This window comes from Melanerpes formicivorus, unplaced genomic scaffold, assembly GCF_026170545.1.
Source record: "Melanerpes formicivorus ecotype bairdi unplaced genomic scaffold, bMelFor1.0.p_v2 SCAF_2, whole genome shotgun sequence".
Lineage (NCBI taxonomy): Eukaryota > Metazoa > Chordata > Aves > Piciformes > Picidae > Melanerpes > Melanerpes formicivorus.
In genome coordinates this window covers 25,891,256-25,908,182 of record NW_027142354.1, presented here as the reverse complement: position 1 = coordinate 25,908,182, position 16,927 = coordinate 25,891,256, and the positions used below count along the sequence as shown (strand labels likewise).

The following is a 16,927-nucleotide window of genomic DNA, read 5'->3' as shown; positions in this document are numbered from 1 at the left end:
ATATAAAATAAGCAGCTGCTTTCCCTTCATGCCTGAATTTGAATACTCTCCATATGAAGACAAATGTACAGCCTTAGGCTACCTTAAGAAAAACTTATGATAACATAGAAACTTGAAAACAAGTAGGCTCTAAAGCAATCCCTAACAGAAAGATACAAAACAAAACAACTAAAACCAACCAACCAAAAACCCAAACCAAAATGATCGAAAAAAATTAAAAATAAAAAAGTGTATGCATTTCAACAACTTCTGAGCTGGTATTTAGACCATATCAGAACAAGGACTGCTACAGAAGCTCTGAATGATGAGGGAAGCAGCACTGGTAATTACTCTCAAGAAGTCAAGTAGATAATTTAGATAATTTCAATTAACAAGATATTAATGGTATTGTATATCAATAGAACTAATTAATTTCATATGAATGACTAACAAAAGCTCTGAGCTCCTGATTCATAAAACAGCAGATGACTAGACAGAAAGAGTTGTGAAGTAAAGATGAAGGGGTTATGACTACAACAGCATGGGAAAATGAACAATTTTCCCTCTGAAATAATCAAAATTGCCACAGTACTGTTTGCTTCCTATCCTAAATTTGTATTGCATTATACATTTAATGATAAAGAGATGAATAACATATACAAGGCTCAATCTTTTCACTAAAGTATATGATACTCCCTCATAAATGTAATACATTCCTCATAACACTAATTTAATGAAGAATGTTTCCTTTACTAAAGAAAATAAACCCACACAAAACACTTTATGCTTAAGACAGTAGAAACAGATTCACAGAAACAGGTGGCTTAATTATTTTTTCACTGAAAGCTGGATTCTCTTTTTGGTTGTCAAAGGTGATAAAAAAATGACCCTATTTTAACATTCACTATCAGTCTCATTAATATATTATCTCAAACAGCTTAATAGAATAATTTTAATAAGGCTCTCTGCATTCCTTATCCTGACCTCAAAGCAGTATTTAGAACCTCTAAGAAACTGTTAGTGTTTTAGTATTGATGTTTGAATCAGCACTGGGTTTAACAAGAAGACATTGTGATAATGTAGCTCAAAGCTCACTCCTATTATAATCACATAGGACAACTGAAAGCAATTTCAGGCATGCAGCACTTCTACTTTAGCTCCTTGTTCTCCACAGTTGTTTCGGATTCCACACCAAAATATGATGATGGACTGTATAATCTCATTTTAGTGATGGTATCAGTTCAGATTTAAACACCTTTTTATTCTACCTGGAACAGGAGGTTCTACAGGTTGTATCAGCTCCGGCTGCTGCAGAGGATTTCCAAAATAGACAAACCACTCTTTTACGAAAGGATAGGCTCCACCTACAAAACACCAAACAAACAGTAAGAATTGGATCAGTAAGTCCAATGCAAGTATTGACACTAGTGTAAAAACTGGAATCAGTACTGATCAAGATGCTAAAATAATAGAAGGCACTTCAAAATTACTTGTTTGCTTAGCTTCTTTAAAAAGAAAACAAGAGAAAATCATTTTAGTTTCTTCATGACAAATCATCAGAACAATTTAAGAGAGCTTGAACTCCAGCTGGGTCAGGGCAACTCCAAGCACAAATCCAAGCAGGGTAGAGAATCAATGGAGAACAGTGCTGAGAAGGACCTGGAGGTGCTGGGTGATAAGCTCTGTGTGAGCTGGAAACGTGCTAACAGCCCCAAAGGGAAGAGCCCCAAGTTGCCCCAGGGGAAGTCTGGGTTGGACGTAAGGAAATATTTCTTCCCCAAAAAGGTTGTCAAGGCCAGGCCCAGGCCTAGACTGCCCAGTGACAAGGTGGAGTCCCCAACCCCTGGAAGGGTTTCAAAGCAGTGGAGATGTGGTCCTGAGGGCCACAGTTTAGTAGTGGACTTGGTCATGCTGGGTTAAGGCTTGGATTTGATGATTTTTGAGGTCTTTTCCAACCAAACCGATTCTTTGATTCTGAATTATGTCCTTATAAACATGAGTTTAGACTTGGGAACTGCAGCCAAAAAAAGTGTGGAAAGAATTCTAAAACGGCTTCAGCCAATTTTAGGCCTTCCCATTCCAAGGCAGTTCGGGAAGCTCTGGAGGCATCTGGCATATTTTAAGGACCTACATGAGCTACCTCAGTCTCTCAGAGCTGTCACATTGCCACATATGCAGGCAGTCTTTAACATGATTCTCCTCCCAACTTGCCCTGACATTTCCTGTGTCAAGGTTTGAGACGTAATTTTTATAATAGCCTTGATGGTTATTTGAAAGCTGACAGCAACGGAATCATCCCATCATCATATGAGCTTTTACAACCCATTGTTCCAGACTCTCTATATCCTATAAAGAGATTGTTTATGTATAATAGCTCAAGTGGCTTCCAACCCTCTAACCCCAACTCTGTCCTGCCCTCCAGTAAAGAGCAGGGTGCCTCTTAAAATGTCACTCCTTAAATTGTGCATCTAACTACCCAATGCTTTAAAAAACAAATACACACACACCAAAACAAAACCACAAATGAAAAAAGGATTTGAGAGTTTTTGAAATTAAGTCTACCAATTTCTGGAAGTCAGCGCACAGCCATTCCAATGCAAGTCTTAACAAAAAACCCTAGAGTTATTACTGTTGTTATAAATGGTGCTTCTGCGTTCTGTGGAGATTATGCTTATGGTAACCAACTCATTGTGCCCCAAACTTCCAAATTTCCCAATTCTGTACCTGTTAAAGGGCACCAAGCATACAGATTCAGCTGTCTCTGGGCACTTGAAACAGTGTTTGAAAATCTTTTCCAGGCAAATCACAAAGCTTTTTTTTTCCCCTTTCCCTTCCCTTCCCTTTCCAGATTCACAGAACTGCAACTCTTAATTGCTCCCAGCTCTCATCCAAGTGCTGAAGGCACTGTTCTTAAAATTCCTGCCTTTTACCATCAATTACATGACACTACACTTTACTGCCCAAGCATTACTGATCCCACATTATGAACCATAATTAAACACTGCACCTAGCTTAAACCAAAACAAACCAGTCTCTCCAAAACTCTTTTTCCCTTCCTTCCATTACTCCAAAGAGTTTGGTCACATTATTTCCTGATAGCTCAATATTGTCAATGACTGCTGAAATAAAAGAACAAGCAGTGTGCTATAGTGCAAGGGCAGGTCCTCAGATGTCAAGGATGAGAAGAGGAAAAGCGCATGACAAAATCTGTTTTATGGCTTTGCTTCTCTTTCCTTCCTTATTCGCGGACCTGCAGCACAGACTTCCAACAAAGTTGAGGGACTGAATTACCAATAGCTGAACTATGAGGGACACCATTTCATCTGGTTTGCCTGCTTGACTGTTCAAAACCTAATGACACTAAGAATAATATTAAAACTGTCTACATTGGGGAAAAAATAAAAAGTCTTAAACTGCCCATTCCAGTAGCTGAATAGTCCCACATCTTGATTATAAATAATTGCCTATGATAATGCTATTTGATGAACAAACCTCTTCAATTTAATATTCCGAACTCACTTTCAGAAATGTTCTGAAGTTTTAGCATTCTAAGATTATTATGTAAATTACCCACTCTATACAATCTATTCCACTCTCTCAGCCTCCCAAATTTTAGCCTGGCTTCTTAAGGAAGGATGTCTAATATAATTAGGATATCTGAATTATCATTAATCCATGGATGCATGACTCTGTTTCAACTAAATCTGACAGAGACTTCAAATTCCTAAGCATTTTCTGAAACTGCTGACTCAGCTGACAGGATCCTATTAAGGCACTAACTGAAAGGAAGGCAGTTAAAAGTCAAATTACCTGTTGTATCTGAACACAAATCAACACACAAGTAGCTATGAAAGTTAGAGATGAATAAAAAAGTAGATAGGATTTGAGAAGAGCAGGGGGCAACAGAAAACATACTTGAGAACCTCATATATTGCAGAAGATAGCTGTCAGGGACATGGGGAGAAGTTAAGAGGATGCTAGGAAGGAACATTAAGGAGGAATACTAAAAGAAGGAATATTAAAAAGCTCTGCTGAGGGGATTCTGGCAGGAAGAACCTATCAAAATGACCCTAGATTCCAAATGTCAGTGAAATACTAGTTTTACAGCATCCACTGAGTTCAAGCACAATAAAAGGTAAGTCAATTGGAAACCTCTGGTTTTGTTCTTTTAAGTATATACAAACATTGATACAGAATGCAGAACCACATTAGCTGAGTTCTTTTCACTCCTGTAGTCTATTCATAACAAAAGCATACTACTGTTCACATAAGTAACCAATCAAATTTAGCCGAAATCAATGTCCTGCAAACATTAACAGCACATTAACATACCAAGAGCAAAATGGAGAAATGACTACTAAACACCAACCCTCCCTGAATCAAAATATCCCTAGAAAAAACAGTGATTTTTCAAGCTTTTCCCCTCAATGCACATACAAAACCTCACCAGCTAATTCAAAAAAAGAGCACTTATTTTGCTTAAACAGAGTCTGAATGACCTGTGGAAGCACTGCTTAGGCAGGCTATGGAAATCTAAATTATGTGCAAAACATGACCTAGCTAGAAACACTCTTATGTGTGCTCTTCTACACTTCCAACAAAGCCAGCCCTCCTATGTGGTCTCTGGTGGTAAGTGGCAAAATTCTAACAGTCTAGTTTTGACAGCAATGGTCAGTCTCGCCTGCTAATGTTAGTACTGGGAGTGATGCCAAAATTTCCAGGAGCTGTTCACAGATTTAGCCTACATTACACAACCTCCTAATTGTCAACAGTCACAGAGTGCAGGTGCCTCCATGGACTGCACTAGTGTCAAAACCTCTCAGCTTTGTTCTGAAATCTTCACACACAAAAGAAAGAGCTTGGCTGACCTGTCAAGGTGCAATATTTACTGTTATCTTCCCCTCCTTCTTTAATTTTTCCAATAATATTGTTTTTCTAGGACCTATATTAAAAGTTGACAATTTATTTATTGCTATATAATACTGCTATATGCAATATTCCAAGTAATGATCAGAAATAGCTCGATTAGTTACAAAGATACTTTAAAAATACACAGGTAACAAATGCCACATTATCTGGATCACTATCAAACCCCTGTTTTTGTCGTGTAAAAAATATGGCTGTGATTCTAGTATTATTTCCATGAGTAAAGGTATGCACATCCTTAACAAACCACACCAAAAGCGTATCTTCACAGGCAATTCTTTCAGCAGCACTGCCGACTTTCATAGACAGCCACTGATTTGCTCATTCCTACTCCCTGACTTCCCTCAGGCTGTTTTATCACAATTGTTTGTGGCTACATAGTGTCAGATGGGGAAACAGGACCAGGTTAGTTACCTAACTGCATGAAAGGGAAGGAAGCAAGAGATGCGCTATTTTCAGTTTTACAAACTAGGCCACCATGCAGCTGCACAAACAGCTGCACCAGCACCACTGAGAGGATTAACTGGTACCGAAATGAGTGGCTGTGCAAGAGAATTAAACTAGCACTAACATCAAAAGAAATGCTAATCACACTGTTGCTCCAGGGGAAGTGGCGTGGTCTAGGTGGGTGTTTTCAAAGAAAATGGCAACATCCAGCTCCCCTGGAATCTTAGGTGCATTAGGCAACCTTGGAAATCTCAGCCTATACTTTCAAAACTAACAGTTTCTTGTTTCAGAGTCTCACAGAATCACAGAATGTTACGGGTTGGAAGGGACTTCTAGAGATTATTGAGTCCAACCCCTGCTAAAGCAGGATCACCTAGGGCAGGCCGCTCAGGAACGCATCCATGATGGTTTTGAGAGTCTCCAGAGAAGGAGACTCCACAGCCTCTCTGGGCAACCTGTTCCAGTGCTCGGTCATCCTCACCATAAAGAAATGTCTCCTCATGTTGAGAAGGAACTACGTGTGCTCTAGCTTGTACCCACTGTTCCTTGTCCTATCACTGGACACCACTGAAAAGGGACTGTCACCTCTATCTTGACACCCACACCTCAGTTTACATTATTTTTAATCTGTTCCTACTAAAATTGTAATTGCTTGGCTTTCTAAATGATGTCTGCTTTGCTATGCCTAATAATAAATAAGCAGATTTGCAAACTGCAAAAAAGTCAGTTTCCAATACAAGTATCTTGTAATTTGGGGATCAAATGGAATAAAAAAGAAGATCAAAAATATATACATCTCCACTGCAAACTGGAACATTGTATAGTTAGCCAAGTTACCTTCAAAAGAGTCACATTGATTATATCACAATGGCAACAGACTCCACACGCACTATTTTAACTGTTTTACTTCTTCCAATAAGCTAATTTTTAATACTAACCCAAAGTAATTATGTATTATACTACAACCTCCATATAATGTAGGTTATTTCTTCCCATTCTACCCCTTCCTACTAGGAAGTGACATAATTAAAGCAGAAATAGATACATGCGTTAAAACTAGAGGTTTAACAAGGGTGCCCACACAGACACACACTACCTTTCTAGAAGGGTTATGAATTGAGAGTGCACTATGATTTACTTTTCTAATTATCTCTATAATTTGAAGCACGAATTGAGGACAGATAATATGGCTGTGTTATCTGTGGTCTTTAAAATCTTTCTCAAAACACCTCCTTCATATTCAAATTTAATTTTCAGTATGATTCTAAATTAATGTTTCTGTATTGCAATTCTAACATTCTTCATCTCAGTACTACAAATACTGTCACACAAATGCAGATCTGGCTATTACCCTGACATCTTGCAACAACAGTTGTAATTACAAGTTTTGGTCTGCAATTTCCTGAAAACATTGATGAATGTCCTGCTGCCTAGAGGAATAAGCAAAAGCCAATCAATTGTCTACAAAATTTAGAGGCAGAAGGCTGAAAAATTAAATATGACAGATTTGCATGATTACTGCTGAGAGTTTTGTTACTCTTCAAATGACTTAAGTCTGATTTATTTTTCCTGTGGTGTTATTTTTTTTGTTTGTTTGGTTTTCTGTTAAGGCACAACTTCAACCTCTAGTTACTGAAGGAAGTCAGGTACTTAATTACCTTTCCGTGCCTTTCCAAGCACATAGTTTGAATATTAGGTTTCACGGTGGTGCACTTTCAGCAATAAAATGTAATTAGCAAGGAGACATCAACATATGAAGAAGAATAAAAATTCAACACACTTTTAATCTTCAACTCACTGCCTAGAAGTCACTGTAAAGATAACATTTAACTAATAGATAAAATTTGTCCAAAGATGTGAAGAAAGAATTCTCTGTCTTGAAGCAGAGGAATGGAAGCACAGATATATATATATACACACCCCTGCTAGAGATAAAGAAGTCGGGGGGGTTTTGTGCTTTGATGACAGAATTGGTATAACTACCTGCATTTCTATTACAACAGTAACTATATTTGACTATCCACTGTTCTTGAAGTTGTTGACTTAAAATCAACAGAAAGCAAAATTGTGACGGTTCATAGCCATTTTTCAGAAATGTGTTACAACTCATGAATTCTTCAGGAGCTACACTTAACAAAGCAATGCACAGTTTCATATCCTAACTTTAAAAACAGCTTCTAAATGTCATTGTTTTGCTCAATCATTAACAACTTCCACAACTTTCAATTTAACAAGGAAAAAAATCCCAAATTTAAAATATTTCTTTAAAAGCACCAAAATTGAACACCATGTAGGAAAAAATGCAATTTCACTGTCACATGTGCTTTTGATTCCTTAAGAAGTACACTTCAGCTGCCCAGAGTGTTTATGCTAAATACCATGCTGATGTAGCCACTGAAACAATGAATTCAAGATTTAATATTTCAAATTTGAAAGTATACTTGAATAGTAATGCAAGTAGTTTAATCCTTACCTTTCCCAGATTCCAACAAGACAGAATAAATATGCTGACGAGCAGGACGGTAGATAAGTGCCTGTCCAGGAATCTCAGTATCACATTCATCTTCTAAAGAGTTGCTGCAATCAAGCTCTCCATTACTCAGAATATTGAAGATTGCATAGTTTTCAGATTGGATATGCTGTTCTTTAGCTAACTGTTTGTTCAAAGAAGGAAGAAGGCATTATCTCAAAACTAAGAAGGACTGAAAAATAACAAAATGTATTCACTATTTGAGGAAAAAGTACTTTCAGTGGAAATGGAGGGAATGGCCAGGGAGGGAATAGGTGCCTTTCCAAATAAATCCAGTAGTGTATTTTCTGTCATCTTTTTGTAGACAGGAAGCCCATCATTGCCTTTCTTATCCCCTGTCTTGAATTCTTAAAACTTTGCTCTTTGAAAAGCTATCATTAAACCCATCATGTAGAAATTAATTCTGAATTCAGACATAGAATGAGCTGTCTTTCTTTAGCCACCTGAAAATGCATCTTTCCTTTTTAAACAGTGAGTGAAGGCATGACAAAAACCACAAACAGCTCCATTTCTTTCCTGAGCTGACTTTGCAAACTTTACATTGTGGTGAAATTAGAATACTTAAATTCACCACACTTTCACTTTGCAAGAGCTCTTCCACAACAAAACAAATACAATCTGCTCTAGTGACAAATATCAAGTCTGCAGGCTGTGCCTGAGAGCATCACCTAGCCCTCATATTAACCACACACACTGGGTACAGATACAACTTAAAAGCAGCCTTGGTACCAACACAGACTGCTTGTCTGGAGCAGCCCAGATGCAGAAGCAAAAAGGCCGCTCTTAGGCAGTGCACAATTTCAGCCATTAACACTTGTAACGTAGACTGGCCAAGTGCAGACACAGGCTAACTTCGTATTTCACAGCCTCACGGCAAAACTACGGGGGCATTTAAACAGCTGCACAGAGTGAATTATTTCCATGGGGCATCACTAATAAATTCTCCTGGACATATACTGTATGGTCAGTAAGCTCTAAAGTTTCTCTGCTCTGCACTCCTTGCATGTGCCATGTGACCTATATTATTTGGGTTGCGCCATCCAGTTATCTCAGTCTTTTTCACAGGGAATTACCTGATGATTGGCCAGTGCAAAATTCACCATTTCTGCAGAACTCTAGTGTCTACCAGCCTGGGAATTAAGCAGGTCAAAGATGCAGTTGATCACTGGGACATTACAGATTAAAAGTAATTCTACTGAAATTTCATACTTTCAGAAGAAATTCTCAAGAGTATAAAATCAATTGAAAACTTCTGTGTACAGTACCAATCAACAGAATATTTTCCTACAGCAGTAAATTAGTGGTTGCCCTGGAAGAAATACTTTAGTATTCTTGATATATGTAAACAATGTAATCCCCTAAATCTATTTTTATATAAACAAAGTATTTCTAAGCATAATATGAAGTATTGAATTATTTCATACAAACCACTGTCACTTATAATTTGAAAATACTAGTTTCTTGCAATTTGCCAATAATCTACACATCCTTATGTACTGAAAAAATGCAAGATGATTTCAAAAGTATTGCTAAATAACAGCTATAGGCCTATACAGGAGCTGCTCCCCATTACTTGACCTACGTGTTGCTTCAAAAATAAAGGAACCACATTTAATTAATGTGCTGTATCTGTCCCCATAGGTTGGATGTAATATAGTTTTATGCATGACTGTACTTAACAGACAAAAGATTTTGCTCAAGTAAATTTAACTATAGTTCTGTGTACTTATTAGCAACTTCCACTAAGTAGTCAGAACAATAAAGTGACCGTTAAGTTTTTCACAAAAAGGTACCTGAAAGACTTCTTTATCTTGACACAGAGCTGTTTGTTGTTGAAGTGAGATCTGGCAATTTGTTACATTGGGAGGAATCCATGGAGACTGCTGCCCAGGCAAAAGATAGGACTCCACTCCTCTGTAAAGTAATGTCTTATCTGATCCCAAAGGTAGCATCTCTTCCAAGTGTTTCAGGCTGCTGTATAAGCATGGAACTTTTGAGATGTAATCTGCTACAGCTAGAAATATGTTTGTTCTTCTGCTATAGCTCTTATTCTTGTGGCAACTGATGGTTAAACATTTTTGCCAAAAGCCTTCCAGCAAGTTTTCTGGAATGACATCATTGCCCAGCAGGCAAGCAAAGAGAGGGAGGTGTGTCAAACTAAGACCCAATGCACGGCAAAGAGCTTCTCGAGAGTACATAACAGTGACAAGTCTGTCCAAACGGAGCTTTTCAATGGAAAAGTAGGGGCATGTATTATAGATGAGATAGTCACTATCTTGCCCAAGAATTCCTATGCAGTTATGTTGCAAACCATATGCAGCCACTTCAAAGTCTGCCTCCTGTAATGTGCATACTGTTTCTTGACCAAGTGACTTCAGGGCATAACGTGTAAAAGTAGGCAAAGCTGAAATAGCAGTGAACATTTCTCTTCCTGGCTGTTTCCTATGAGTCTTGATAAACTGAAATATTCTGGCTATTTCCTCATTATTCTTCATCCTCCGTTTGATCCATTCATCTCTCTTTTTCTTTTCTACCACTCCATCGAAGTAAAACACCAGCTTGATACCAGCTCCCATAAAAGCTTTAATAAAATTATCTAAACTGACAAGGTACTCCTGCCACTGGCCACCGCACACCCAGGATTCTGCTGTGTACCAGTATTTTACACAACTCATGGCATCTACTACGATAACAGGTGGGAAATTAGGATGATCAATGCGATGCTTTTCCGCCATCTCTCTCAGGTCTACTGCTGTGCAAACATCAGGGCAAACTCTCTCCACAAATCCCTGCAAACCTCTAATGCCCATGGCTGATCTCTGAAATTCACAGCAGTCTGAAAGAAGAAAAACAAAAAGGACATTCTAAAATGCAATACCGAGAAACTGAACAAAATTCTACAATGCAAGAAAAGCAGTTTGGAAACTGAGCAGTTTCCTAGTTTTGTCAATAGCTTGTCGTGTACTGGCCTTTAAACATTATGCATTACTAGAAAACAAGTATAATTAGTTCAAAGCTTTATAACATCTTAGCTGACAGTGTACAACACAGGAATAGCCTGGTTTTTCATACTAGAAGTATGAGATGATTTTAAAAGGCACACATGCAAACATTAGCTAGAAATTAAATAATTAAAGATTGAATAAGCCTATTTTCAGGGACCTTTAAACATCACCTAGCCCAAACTCCGTGCATTGAGCAGGAACATATTTATTTAGATCAGGCTGCTCAGAGCAATTTGACCTTGAATGTTTCAAAGAGTGGAGCATCTACTGCCTCTCTGGGCAAACTGTTCCAGTGCCTTACCACTCTCACAGTGAATTTCTTCCTTACATCTAATCTATCCTCTTCTGGTTTAAAGCCATTATTCCATGCTCTATCACCACATGCCCTTGCAAAAATTCCCTCTCCATCTTTCTGGAGAGGGCCATGTTGGACAGGGCTAGTTGACCTAGTTGAAGATGTTCCTGTCCATTGCAAAGAGTTTGGATTAGATGATATTTAAAGGTTCCTTCCAACTCACACTGTTCTATGAAAGAAACATTTCCCCACCTCTTCACAACTGTATTTGAAGCACTCCTGTTGCCTAACAATTTAAACAAGTCTATGACACAGTGCTAGTTTAGCTTAATCAAGTTCACATTCAAACATATAAGCAAGCTCCTTGGCCACTACTAGCATGTTAATAGAAATCATATTATAAAATAGATTGCTTCACTACTAGTCATACTACAGAAACCACTAACTCATCACCATTGCAGAAAAGAGAACAAGTAAAACCTACTATCTTGACAGGTCCTTTTGTCAGAGAAACCTCAATAAATTTGACACAATCAGGGATAAAATGTTTTTTATGTTGCAATGCTAAGTGGGAAAGCACATTCTGTGCAACAGAGGAACAGTTTGAAGCTGGATACTTATTTCCAGTGCTACTTCTGTGAAATGCCGACAGGTTACTGTACCATCTCAACTGTACTACTATCAAGTGTACTGCAGGGGGGAAATTTTGCACACAAACTGAAGCAATTATAACATTTTCCCACCCAGCTTTATACAGACACAGGAACTCAGAGGTGACCTCTACAACAGACAATGATACCATCAAAGTTTCAACTTTTTAGCACGGAACCACCACCACAAGTTTTATTATGTCCATAGTAATGTACAATATGGCAAAGTTCTGTCAACAGAAACGTTCACAATAACCGCTCCAGGCCCTACAACAGCCCTCTCGCCGAGGCCCACACAGCACAAGGCATGAGGAGCAAAGTCCGCCACTTCCCACGCACAGCATCGCCCAGGCAGGCCCGCAGCACCCTCCCACTGCCTTTAAGGGTCAGAGCCTGTCCCAGAGGCACGCAACGAGGAAGCCACAGGCAGGCCAATGGAGGGTCGGCGACGTCCTCCCACCGCTGATGGTTGGCCCGAGGCCTGCACCAGGCGAAGTGAGGGTCGCTGCACGCAACCCCGGAAGGGCCGAGCCCCTCCCTCGCGAGGCCGTGCAGCACCCGAGCTATGCTGCAAGCAAGAACTGGGATTCCACTCGCTCTCACTCCCGACGAGACACCCACCCCCCCGCTCCATTCCCGCGCAAGTACGCCATTAAACAACACACCGCACCCCCTTAACGGCACCCGACACTGACCCGAACCTGCGCTTCCGCTTCCCGCTGGGGCGGAGTGGCGCATGCGCCGAGCCAACGAGCCCGGCCGGGCCGAGCCGGCGCTGGAGGAAGCAAAGCTTGAGGGGGCGAATCCGCCTTTGTTTTTGTGTTCTGCGCCCTGACAGCTGGTAGCGCTGTTCCTGGCCGCCCCTCCTAGGGTAGCCGGCTGCAGGGGGCTCCTTCTTATGACAGCGGCGGGGGACGAAGCGTGGCTGGTTTGAACTGCGGCTGTCCCCGCACGCGGCCTGGTGTCCCCCGGCTTTGTACGGTCACAATGGGGCCGGAGAGGCCATTGTACCCCCGAACAAACTAAGCCGGGACGGGGTGGGACGAGAGGGCGTGAAAGCGTCGCGCACCGAAATCGCCTGAAAAACCCCGAGATTTCTGTCGCACCTCGGCTGCGCGGCCCGCTGAGCGGTGCTGGCCGTGGATGAACAAAGCGGCCCACCGCGGCCATGCCGGCGGCTCTTGCGATACCTGGCCTGGAGCGGGGAGGGAGTGGAGTTTGCTTCGTTTGGCAGTTGCCAGCGATGGCGAGCCCTAGGTTCCCCGGGGCGCACCCTGCCGCACGGCTCAACATAACCTCCCGGCCACTGGCGTGCTGGGAAAGCCACCCACTCTTTTCCACCCCACTAGCAACAGGTGGAGCACTGAATAACTTCACATCTTTTCAGGAGGGTGAAGAGGGACATGGAGAAGCTGATGGGAGGATTAGATCAGATGTTATTGCCAGTGAAAAATTAAAAGGAGCGGTGCTCAGGGGAGCACAGATTAATATATTTGGTGACTGCACGCACAAAGCCTCACCATTGTAGCCATGCCTGAATGCCTGTGAATAGGATGGAGCATATGTGGCCTGTCACTGCAGGTGCCCACATCTGTTCGTCTCCGGGCAGATGCTCTCAGAAAAGGAGAGAGCATTTCCAAAAGCTCAGGCCCGCCCCATCCATACCCATCCGCTTTCTTGTAATCACCTTCTGCAAAGGAGTTTCTGCCCACTCTTCTTTCACCCTCGCCTTCCCTGCCCTTGGAGAGATGCAGAAAGAAGATCAACGCAAATTGGAAGTGGCTTGGAAAGCCCTGGAAACATACAATCACACTGCTCCCCCCTCCAAGTATATTAGCAGCAGGTTTTGCGGTGCAGCCTGCACACAATGTGCAAGATGTGCACACTACGCAAAGGCGGCTGCAGGCCACAGAAGAACAGAAAAACCCCTCATGCATGAACAGTACAGTATGATGACACAATGTGCTGGTTGTCACAAGGAGAGAGTGGTCTGTGCAGCTACTGTCTGGAGTGGCATTTTGCAGCTACTGTTCTGGCTTAATGTGATGATACTAAAACGTGGGGAAAGGAGGGAGTTTACGAGAACCAGTGAAAGCAGCAAATACTGCTATTGAAGCTGGTAGCAGAAGGCAGTCTTTCCAGCTATCCAGCAAAATCTCATAGCTGGAATGCAAAACATTTTTCTGAAAAGTGCCATTGTCTTTTTTAATTCTGTATACATGATCTGAGCCTAATTGCTTGCACCAGCGCCCTTGCTCTGTGATGACGCTGCCAAGACAAGCCTAGCCTCAGCAGTACACGGGGTTGTGCAGAGCTTGTCTGATGGGGCAGATGGAGTGCTGGGGCACAGGATAAATCTCAGGATCATAGTCTATTTTGGGTTGGAAGTGGCTTTGGAATGTCATCTAGTGCAAACATGATACATGGTTTCTAGCTTGGCAAAGATCCTGAGTGTCCTTGGGGTTAAAGTGGGCCAGTTCTCTGTGAGGCTGAACTGCTACTCAGAGGGAGGCAGGCAGTGGCATCATTTGAAGTGCCCTAGCAGAGACCAAGGGAGGCAGCAGGGCTCAGCTGTCCCGGAGTACCCTTGGAAAGTTTTGGGGAAAGGTTCTGCCCTGAATAGGGAGGGAGCATAAGGGCAAGTAAGGCCGGAAGAATGTCTCTTTTGATGAGGCCCCTGGTGTCCTCTTGTCTCTAGGAGGCCCTTCTGCTCTGCCCACCGCGTAGGGGTATGCAACACTTTATGCTTCCCACATTGGGGGCAGCTATAGCTCACTCACACAAGTGACTAGTTTTATCCCTTGTAGTTTCCCACAAGCAAAATCCATTCGGAAGTAAACCAAGGAACAAACCCAAACAAACAAGTAGTGCAGGGGAGTGGGCAGGGGTGGTGGTGGGGCTCACTTTCTCCTCGTGTGCAAGCAGTAAAACACATACAGGGGCCACTCTGGGATTTGCTCAGGAAAGGGTTTGAGAGCAGCTGGCTGCGGTAATCTTCTTCGGAGACAAAGGAATGCCCCCTCCCCGGATCACAGGTAAACACACAACTATTGTCATGAAAATGAGGGGCTAGGGTAGGACAGGAGCAGATGATTTGCGATTTGAAAAAGGGGGCTGAGGGGGAGGAAAGACCCAGAGCTGCTTATCTATCATCTGGCCTCGCAGTGTGCCAGCTGAGCCACGCGACTGGCCTTTCTTATTCTAATCAGCACATGCCTTTGCAACTTTGGGCTAACCTACACGCTAAACTTCTTAATCCGCCTCCTCGCACACGGCAAGGCCGACGGAGCTCTCCGCCGGCACCGCCGCAACTCCGCCTGCCCTGCCCGTCTGTCTGCCTGCCTGCCTCGGGCCAGGGCGCCCGGCTGCGGGGCTGTGGGCAGCGACAGCGTCCTGGTCATGCCACAGAGCCCGGGGCCAGCGGGGGACAGGCCGCGGGCGAGTCGCTTGTTCTCTTACAGCCCATTCCACCTAGCCCAGCCCGGTCCAACCCGTCCCCGGGGGACAAGTGAAGAGGACGTGCGGGGAGGGCTGCGGCGGAGGGGCAGCCGCACACACATACCTCCGTAGGGACTATAGACCTAATTAAAATATTATGCACAGTCGGCTACACATAGCTCCACACGTACGCGTCCCTCTGTCGACGCACCGTTCGCCATATGCCCGGAGCTCACCGTCCCGGGAAAAATCAGGGTTGCGCGCCAGAGACGGCAGCGCATCGCCCTAATTAACAGTGTACCCCTACTTCACCCCCACCCTCCCGCCTTGAAGTGGCTTTTCTCATAATCTGGTTTGTTTTGAAATAAAAGCTGCGGCTGCAGAGGGGAGCTTTCAGCCGCTGGGACCGTAAATCCTCGCCGGGGCAGGGGAGTGGGGGGGCTGGTGTTGAGGGAAGGGTATCAATTAAGGGCTGCGAGGGAAAGCACAATACTCTACCAGCCCTAGCGAGCGGCCGCCGGGCGGGGCCTGGCCCGCCGCGTCCCGGCCGTGCGGGGTCACCGCTCCCCTGCGGGGTCTCGGGCACCGCGCCTGCCCGCGGGGAGTCGCGCCGCCAACTCATCCCGGCGAGGCGGGCGCGGCCGGGCAGGGCGTCGGGCGGGACCGGCCGCTCGCCCCTTCCGTCCGTCCCCGGCTGCGGGGTTCGGCGGCGGTGTGCGGGCGCTGTTAACATCGCGGGGGCGGCGCGGGGGACAGCGGGGGGTGGCGGGCGAGTGCGGTGCGGAGACACGCGGTTGGGAGGGAAAAAGCGCCATTTGGTTGGGAGCAGATGGCTGGCTGGGGGGCTGATCGCGTCTAAAGGCGTGTCATCCCCCTTCAGCGAGAATCCCTAAGGGCTCCCCTTGTCTTCGAAATCAATGAAAATTAAAGTGCAGAGAATGGATGAATAGTTAGACCTCGAGTCCCTTCTTTGTTCGCCTCAGCTACTGGTGGGCAGGAGTTAAACTACAACAGCCTCCTATAGAAACACTTAAGTTAAACAGTCTCCCCGTTAGCCCAGCATCTGAAAGAGAGAGGGAGAGGGGAGAAAAAAAGCAGAAAAAGGAGCTTTCTGCTTGATTTCCCCAATACAGAATCGCGTGGCATAAATTAAGCCGGAGAAGAATGAGCGCCGTGGGCAGGATCCTGCCGGCTCTCACGGCGCCTTTCAGTCACGCTCAGCAGCGGTAATCGAGAAATCTGTGCCACGTCAGTTTAACAAATACCCGGTACCGAAGGGGGGTTGTTAAGGATTTGGGGGCAAGTTTTTTTTCTCGTTTTTTTTTTTTTTTTTTTTTTTTTTTTTTTTTTAATCATTAGGTTAAAGCCCTCGCGCGTGGAAATTTTATTCTTTTATTTCCTTTTTTTTTTTTTTTTTTTTTTTTACTAAGCAAAGGGATGCTAATGGACCAACTTTCTCTTTCTAGTAGATTAAAAGATCCGCGGTGATATATCACTTCTCGCCTCTACCAATGGACTTCTCCCAAATTTCAAGACAGATATTGTCGTGTGTGTCCCCCGCTCCAATTCGTAAACTCAATACGAATTGATTTTTTGACCCCTCTCTCTCTCCCATTCCCGGGGATAACTCCACAGCAAAGTTTGCGAACCAGCGACA

General features: G+C 43.3%; 1 protein-coding gene across 1 annotated transcript in view; it reads right to left on the bottom strand.

Annotated features, from left to right (window-relative positions):
• FAM120B (family with sequence similarity 120 member B) overlaps nt 1-12,565 on the bottom strand; it is a 53,089-nt gene extending 40,524 nt beyond the window's left edge. Inside the window, exons 1-4 of the mRNA XM_068153751.1 lie at nt 12,528-12,565; nt 9,676-10,718; nt 7,826-8,006; nt 1,248-1,343 (exon numbers count right to left, since the gene is read on the bottom strand). Of these exons, the coding sequence (XP_068009852.1) occupies nt 1,248-1,343; nt 7,826-8,006; nt 9,676-10,692 (1,294 nt within the window). The 5' untranslated portion in view covers nt 10,693-10,718; nt 12,528-12,565. The remainder of the gene's footprint in view (nt 1-1,247; nt 1,344-7,825; nt 8,007-9,675; nt 10,719-12,527) is intronic.
• Nucleotides 12,566-16,927: the final 4,362 nt, after the last annotated feature.